This window comes from Vigna angularis, chromosome 11, assembly GCF_016808095.1.
Source record: "Vigna angularis cultivar LongXiaoDou No.4 chromosome 11, ASM1680809v1, whole genome shotgun sequence".
Lineage (NCBI taxonomy): Eukaryota > Viridiplantae > Streptophyta > Magnoliopsida > Fabales > Fabaceae > Vigna > Vigna angularis.
The window spans coordinates 27,115,152-27,123,971 of NC_068980.1; the positions used below are offsets into that span (position 1 = coordinate 27,115,152).

Sequence of the window (8,820 nt, forward strand, 5' to 3'; positions counted from 1 at the left end):
CACTAATCGGGTTCGCTGCTGCTTCTTACCTTAGCGACACGAGTTTATTTTAGGACCACACGTGTGACACAGTGGCAAGGTAAAATAAAGTGTCTTCTTTCAACGTTGCTTTTCACACCGTTTGGTCTTGTAGAATAGAAGAAAGAAAGAAATGAATTTGGAAAACAAAATAAACTTTTTTTTCTTTCAACTCTGACACTGTCTTCGTTTTGAATTAAGTTACTCTTAACGTTTATTCGCGAAGACGCTTTACTCCATAATCGGCTTCAAATAATACACTCACCAATATGCTTAATATTCTTTTGGCATAATATCCAATTTTGTCCCCACTTTGGTTCGGAAATCTCAAGTTAGTCCCTTTATAGAAAAGTGAGTTGAATGGATCCTTACTTGTAATTAATTGACTCTAATGAGTCCCTTCCGTTAAATAGAACGAAACGGAGTTAGTGGACTGATGATGTGGCAGTTGTCTTTGGTGAGGTGTCAATACGCAAGCTTACGTGGTGTTAGGGTTCCCCATTTTCAAATTGGGTATTATGCCTATTAAAAATTGGGGATAAAGGATTTGGGGCTCATTTGGTCGAGACTAGGGCATGTCCGAGAAAGAAGACAGAGGCAGGCAGTGTTTCGAGATTACAAGTGATCGCGGGAACTCGTAAGAACTTTTAGACAAAGCATTTGTGAGTGGACGACCATTGGTGGGGTAAATAACGAAAAGCGACTTTCGAAGGTGCGTTTATGGTAGGTTTTGTTCTGTGTTTCGTTGCTTTCGTTGTGGTCCCCCCAGAAGTTTTGATTTATTTTATGGTTTGTCTGTGTTGTGTGCCCCATTGTCAGTGCATTTGCTTTGTTTCTGTTGCGACGTTGTCGTTGTGGTCCCCCTTCATAGTGTGTGGTACTGTGTTGTGGCATTTGCTTTATTTAATGTCATAAATGTGGTTTTGTTTTGTTTGAGTTGTTTATGGTCTGTACAGTAGTATGTTTATGCTTTGTTTTTTGCTTAGATATCATTTGGGTTAAGGGTTAAGCATAGATTAACTAACTGTGACCAATTTTATATTAGATAATATGGCCAACTCACACATTGAAGTCGTGTTTCACCATGGGGGGAAATTTGAGAATAATGGGACATTTGGATATCACTATGGTGAAACCACAACTATAAAAATAGACCCTGATCGATGGAGTTATTTTGAAATATTAAGCATTCTAAAGGAGATGGGTTATAGGAATGTAAAGGACTTATGGTATTCATTGGGTCGTGGTCCTGTATTAGAAGATTGTTTGGAACCTTTATTAGATGACAAGGGTGCTTGTCATCTGATCAATATTGCTATGTTGAATGGTGAAGCTCACCTCTATGTTATACATAGGGTGTGTGAACCTGAGTATCTTCTGCAGTTGGAATGCATATCTGAACCCCAAATTGATAGACCTAGTGATGAAGGAGAAGTTGAGAGAGATAGTGCTGATTTGCAAGTTGATAGACCTAGTGTTGAAGGAGAAGTTGAGAGAGAGAGTGCTGAAAAGGAAGTTCAGATAGAGATTGGTGTAGCAGATGTTGAGGCAGTGGGTGAAGCAGAGGTTCAGACAATAGCACCTGAGGTAGAACCTGAATCAGAAGTTCATCCAGAAATGATAGAAGTTGAGGTTGATGTACTGGCTGATATAGAGGGTATGGTAGAGGATGTTGGTGTGGAGGATGCAGTGGAGGATGTTGGTGTGGAGGATGCAGTGGAGGATGTTGGTGTGGAGGATGCAGTGGAGGATGTTGGTGTGGAGGCACAGGTTGGTGTCCTTGGAATGCATATTGTGCATATAAGGCAGCTGAAAATACATGGCAGCTAAGGAAAATAGTAGACAACCACACTTGCAGTAGAGAATTTAACATCCGTCTAATGACTTCAAAATGCTTGAGTGGGAGGTTAGAGAAGACTATGAAAGACAATCCAAATATTAATCTGTATAACCTCCATAACAAAGTTTCTAAGAAGTGGAACATTGGTGTTTCACGGTCCACAACCTGTAGGGCAAAAGCAATGGCATCCAAACAAATAGAAGGTGATTTTAAAGAACAATATAGAAGAGTGTATGACTATGCCAATGAGTTGCTTCGGTCAAATCCTGGTTCAACTGTGAAAGTTCATGTTGAACCTAATGAGGACACTCCAATTTTCAAGAGACTATATGTGTGTTTGAAGGCCTGTAAGGACAGCTTCGTGTCATGTAGGAAGATTATAGGTTTGGATGGTTGTTTCTTAAAAGGAAAATTTGGAGGTGAGTTGTTAACTGCAGTAGCAAGAGATGGGAATGACCAAATGTGTCCTTTGGCATATGCTGTTGTGGAAGTGGAGAATAAGGACACTTGGAGTTGGTTTCTACATTTTCTCATTGATGATCTTGGTGGTGTGGAGATTTCTTCAACCATCACATTTATGTCAGATCAACAAAAAGTTAGTAACTTATTACCATTGCCATCTTTTTTTATGTTTTAAACCTTCATGTGTTTTATATTAACTTGTATAGCTTCATGTGAATAGGGACTTTTACCAGCCTTACAAGAACTTCTCAATGCGTCAAGTGAGCAACCTGCAACCCAACCTGATCAAAGTCAGCCAACTACTGGACCAAGTCAACTTACTCAATGCGTTTTGGAACATACTCAGCCATCTACAACACAAGTTTAAAACTGATTTAGGACTGACAGTATGTTTAGCTTAAGTGATGGCTATTTTGTAATGACAAACATATATTTTGTAATCACAGACATGTTTTTTGTAATCACAGACATCTGCTTGGTAAACTGTCAGACGTGGATTTGAATTCCACTTTGTAATTTCATTATGATGTAATTATGAATGTGAACGCTCGCCCACCACTTTGTAATTCCACTTTGTTTAATATCTACCAATTTTCGTACCAAATCTACCAAATTGGGCGCTCGCCCACCACGAGAGGACGCTCGTCCAGCACGAGAGGACGCTCGTCCAGAGAAGACTCTCAGCTGACGATCGCCCACTCGCTCAGAACGCTTGCCAGGATAAGTGGACGCTCGTCCAAGAGTAGAAGCACGAGCGGACGCTCGTCCCAGCCACGTACAAATGGACGCTCGTCCAAGAGTACAAGCACGAGCGGACGCTCGTCCCAGCCACGTACAAATGGACGCTCGTCCAAGAGTAGAAGCACGAGCGGACGCTCGTCCCAGCCACGTACAAATGGACGCTTGTCCAAGAGTAGAAGCACGAGCGGACGCTCGTCCCACCCACGTAGAAAATGGACGCTCGTCCAAGAGTACAACCACGAGCGGACGCTCGTCCCAGCCACGTAGAAATGGACGCCCGTCCCAGCCAGGTAGAAGAGAACGCTCGTCCTGTCATAGGACGCTCGTCCTTCAGAAGCGGACGCTCAGAAGTGGATCCAGCAAGGAGAACAGGACGCTCGTTTTATTGGAACTGCATAATTGTATACAGATTTTTCTTTTTGGATTACAGAAGCCACTTCCTCATTTTATTGCCAGTTACACACCACTTCCTCATTTTATGTTGTACATATCAAACTAAATGTAATTTCAAACCATAATTTCAGAAGCTTGAATTCGAATTTGACCTTCATTTCATAACTTCATATTACAATTTGTCCAAAGTGCTCTTCACATAAACTATTTAACAGAACACATCATGGACTTTTAAACAAAAAACATACAACAATGATATTAATCAATCCCAGAAAACATATCATTGTTATTAACATCTTCTCCCTTTTTTGACATTCCCTAACACATTTCTCCAGACTATTAATCTTCCTCCTTTGCCTTGCAATAGTACTAACAGTATCATCTACGCAATCTTCACTAAGCCATTTAAAGAAATTGCATCCTTGAAGTTCTTCATTTCTTGTCCGCTTGTAGTTAGGGCAGCCCCAGAATTGTTTCCCCTCGTTCTTAATTGTTTTTGCCACTCTCAACACAGCAGCCTCCCCACAGTGGCATATTTGGCTTCCAACCAATCCTCTGGATGAACCACCACGACAGCTCCCCCATGAGCAAGACGAACAACCGTGATTCGAAGACATTACCAACCCCAAACAGCGAACCCAAAACAGCAAACCCCAAACAGAGACAACCACTGACAACGAAGAACAACTCGCCAACCGCGAACCACTACTGCTTCGTCTTCCCGCGATCACTGCCTGCCTCTGTCTTCTTTCTCGCACACGGACATGCCCTAATCTCGAACAAATGCACTGACAATGGGGCACACAACACAGACAAACCATAAAATAAATCAAAACTTCTGGGGGGACCACACTGAAAGCAACGAAACACAGAACAAAACCTACCATAAACACACCTTCGAAAGTCGCTTTTTGGTTTTCGTTATTTACCCCACCACTGCTCCGTCTTCCCGCGATCACTGCATCCTCTGTCTTCTTTCTCGCACACGGACGTGCCCTAATCTCGAACAAATGCACTGACAATGGGGCACACAACACAGACAAACCATAAAATAAATCAAAACTTCTGGGGGGACCACACTGAAAGCAACGAAACACAGAACAAAACCTACCATAAACGCACCTTCGAAAGTCGCTTTTTGGTTTTCGTTATTTACCCCACCACTGCTCCGTCTTCCCGCGATCACTGCATCCTCTGTCTTCTTTCTCGCACACGGACGTGCCCTAATCTCGAACAAATCACCCCCAAATCTTTTTATCCCCAATTTTTAATAAAACCCAATTTGAAAATGGGGAACCCTAAAACCACGTAAGCTTGCGTATTGACACCTCACCAAAGACAACTGCCACATCATCAGTCCACTAACTCCGTTTCGTTCTATTTAACGGAAGGGACTCATTAGAGTCAATTAATTACAAGTAAGGATCCATTCAACTCACTTTTCTATAAAGGGACTAACTTGAGATTTCCGAACCAAAGTGGGGACAAAATTGGGTATTATGCCTATTCTTTTATCCTCATCGGTCATGTTATCCTTCGACCACATGTCCTAACATATGTATCAGAACTCCTAGATGATGACATACATTGTGCTATTAAAAAAAATAGATGATTGGTTACTCTTAAAACAAAATATCGCCTAGAGAAAGAAATGCTAACAAATACTTAAATGGTCTAAATGTTCCCACTATTTATTTATAGATCTTTTGGTGATTTTCATTTCCCACTTCTTTAATCTCAATTATTATATCCTCTCAGTTCTAATGGTTATTGTTTCGACATTTTTCGTTAGGATCCTGTTAAAATACAAACTTGCTTGCGAAGACCGAGCGGGCGATCGCGAGCGGTAAAGGCTGGCGGACGAGCAATGAAGCTGCTATGGACCGGGCGGACGGTTTCGAGCTGGCGCGGACGAGCGGCTCTGACATTTGGGGCTAGCGAAAACCGGACAGGCGTCACTGAATCCAACGAGCTGAAGAATACTGGACGGACGACCATCTCTTGATTGGGGGTTGGACACGCTGGGTGGCGTTCTCCTTATGCGCTCCAGGCGGTCATCCTTTGCTTCAAGCCGGGGGGTCAGGTACCTGCCAAAGGCACTCCGACGCTCAAGTCAGTAATATGACAGAGCGATATGCAATGCATGTATATATTGCGTTGTAAGCAATCTCTCTCGAAATCATACCTGAGACCTTTATTTATACTGATTGTAATGGGCTTTTACCTTTTGGGGGCCTGGAAACGGCCCAATAATATCTTATCCTTCATTAAGGGCTTTAATGAGTCATTAGCACTTAACTGTGTAGTTGACCGCGTGATGTCTGGCCAGTAACGGCCGTTCAGGACGATGGTCGGCCAGGATGTCAAGCTATGTCGGAACTAGTCGGTTTTGTCGGTCATACTGAACGCTCGTTCTTGGTTGGCGTCCGGAGCGGTCGATCGGTCCCTAAATGGGGAGGACCGGATGGTAATTGTAAAGGATCGCACGGTCGACGGTGGTGTGCGTTCAATCTCCAAATGGTGATGACTGAACGGGACGTTCGGTCTTATACCGTGGATGACCGAATGGAACGTTCGGTTTTGTCGGTCATACTGAACGCTCGTTCTTGGTTGGCGTCCCGGGTGGGCGTTCGGTCTACAAATGATGATGACCGGACGGTACCTGTTTGGGTGGACGTTCGGCCTTGGTGCTCGGCTCGGGTGGACGCTCGGTCCATGAATGGCTAGACGCTCGGTCCTGATTGCACACTTGGGTGGACGGTCGGTACATCTTAGTCTGGACGCCCGATCTTGATTGACCTTGGTGGGCGACATTGTGTTAACCGCTCGCTCGCTCTATGCCGAGGGGACTTGTCGGTACATTAATTATTCAAGGTTTTGGAATGGATAATTGAATTAAAATAAGATGTGCAGAATGTGTAAGGACCTATTTTTTTTTTTTTTTTAATGGGATGGGGGAAGCAATCAGGGAGTCACGAGTTGCCATAAAAAGGGGAGAACTTTGTTTTATTTGGAAGTGGGGAGCAAAGACGTCCGGATTTTACTTTCCTTGCTGGCACCATTCAACAAGCTGCAAACGTGGAAGATATAAGGGGGTGCTGAGTTCTGAAATGAGAGAGGAAATCCTTGCTGCAAAATTGGTGAAGGAGGTGAAGTTCAGAGTTGCTAGAGTTGCTGGAGAAGCCTTGGTTCTGCAAGTCTTGAGGGAGATAATTTCAAATATTCACAAAGGAAGTCTTCAAGAGGTAAGGGGAGCTAGATTTTTCGTTTTGATTATTGAATTTTACTGTCTTGAAGCAAATCTGGAAATTTTGGGGATGAAAAATGGGTTTCTGCGTTTTCTGGAAAACTTCATGCGATTCTGCAGAATTCTGCAGAACGCGCGTACGTCCAATTTTGACATCAAAATTGGACGTTCGTCCAAGTTGCTCGACCAATTAGTGGTCGGCAGTAATGGGTTGAGCGTTCGGTTATGGTGTTCTAAGGTAACGAGCGTTCACGTTCGTCCTTAAGTAATGTTTGTAATTTAGACGTTCGTCCTTAAATGTTATAGTGAGCGTTCGTCAATAAGTGTTATAGTGAGCGTTCGTCCATAAGTGTTATAGTGAGCGTTCGTCCTGGTGAGTGTAGCGTTCGGTCTTCATATGGATTCTTAAACGGTCGGTTTTGTCGTCCTAGTGAAAATAACGTTCGGTCTTATTAACTTAGTAATTGTATGTTCGCCAAACAGTATGTGTTCGTTCAAACAATGTTTGTCTATATGATCTTGTAGTATTTGAACCATATATACGTTCGTCCAAAAGGTGTTTACGTATTTGTTTTCTTAGAAATTGATCTATGTGCATTCGTCCAAAATGTGTTAGTCTGACTATGTTCACTTTTCTTACTGCTCGTCCAAACAAAAAATTTGTATTTGATCCATATGTGCGTTCGTCCAAAACAGTATTTGTTTCTCGTAAGATTTTATCCATATGTGCGTTCGTCCAAACAGTGTTCGTAGTAATCTGATAGTGAACTGATAGTGTTCGGCTTTTTCTGAGCGTTCGTACAGATAGTATTCCTAGTGATCAGATAGTGTTCTTCTTTTTGAGCGTTCGTCCCTTTGTAGCAGCGAGCATTCGGTCTTGATGTTGCTGGTTCTCACAGGCAACGAGCGTCATAAGTATTAGTGAACGTTCGGTCTTGATGTTGCTGGTTCTCAGTTAGCGAGCGTCCCTACGTAGTAGCGAGCGTCCATATGAATAGCGTTCGGTTCATGACGTTCGTCCAAACTGTACTCGTTCTTACAGCTTGCAATCTGATAGCGTACGTTCTTGTAGCGTTCGTCCTAAGCTTTTAATGTTGGGTTCCAAGGCTAATTGTTGTTGTTTTGGATTGAATTAAGTGTGTGAAATGAATTATTCTAAAAGTATATGAGATATGTTGGATTTGATGTGATATTATGGGGGTATCTAGTTGTTCATGACTTGGGATAAGGTTTAAAGTAACAGTATAATTCATGGACGTAATTCCATGATCCTCAAGGAGAGGATACATGGTGGTGATTTGGGGTGTACAGAATGATTTCATGGTAGCTTAGTTTTGGGGGTTTTCCTGATGCTCCAATGGTCTTTCATTCTCAATTAGAGAGGATTGATCCATGTGGTGAGGAGTAGCAGGAGGTCCTAGTCTTGGAGGCTTCCAGGATGCTCCAGGACGCGGAACGGACTAACCTCGTGAGGGTGGTAGGGTGAAACCCATTGGCAATGGCTTTGCAAAGCAGTAGAGGCCACCACGAGTGCATAACCCGCCATAGCTCGGTAATCATTCTAGTCCGGACGAGTCGGTCTATAAAGCAACAAGTCGGGGTATAAAGTAACAAGTCTTGTGATGTTAGTTTATCATGTTTAGATGACTTTTACCTGTCGTGTGAAATTTTATAACATGCTTTTTATATCTAGCTCACCCTTGCTTGTCTGTATTGCTTGTGTATGTTTCTTTGGCGATGATCATCCACTTGGATGGGAGCAGATGGCGGGGAGGATACCTTGGAAATAGCTCTTGATGGAGATGGAAGTGATGCAGCTTAGATTTTCTAGTTTTATTTCGTGAACTCGTTTTATTTAAAAGAACATTTTGTATCCTAAGATTTAAATTCTCCGTAAGTTTCATGGAGAAATTTTAATACTCTAGTTGTGATTTTCGCACTATTCTAAGGATGACTGTAATTTTGAATTAACTTTTGACTGCTTTCCTATATTATGCATGATGACGTCTTTATTATATATGCATGACGTATATAATCGGATGTTACAGAATGAACATATTCAAAACTTTCCCTCTACAACAATATTGAAAACGAAGATCAGACCGATTATATAATACTA

At 42.4% G+C, this 8,820-nt stretch overlaps 1 protein-coding gene across 1 annotated transcript; it reads left to right on the top strand.

Moving 5' to 3' along the window:
• The first annotated feature begins 34 nt into the window (after positions 1–34).
• LOC108333779 (uncharacterized) lies at positions 35–3,034 on the top strand. Its single transcript, XM_017569252.2, has 2 exons — positions 35–2,453; positions 2,541–3,034. The coding sequence occupies exon 1, from the start codon at positions 1,069–1,071 to the stop codon at positions 1,846–1,848; it is 780 nt and encodes a 259-aa protein (XP_017424741.2). The 5' UTR covers positions 35–1,068; the 3' UTR covers positions 1,849–2,453; positions 2,541–3,034.
• Positions 3,035–8,820: the final 5,786 nt, after the last annotated feature.

Coding starts and splice junctions, on each gene's coding strand:
- LOC108333779 (XM_017569252.2), top strand. CDS start 1,069: ATGGCCAACTCACACATTGAAGTCGTGTTTCACCATGGGGGGAAATTT.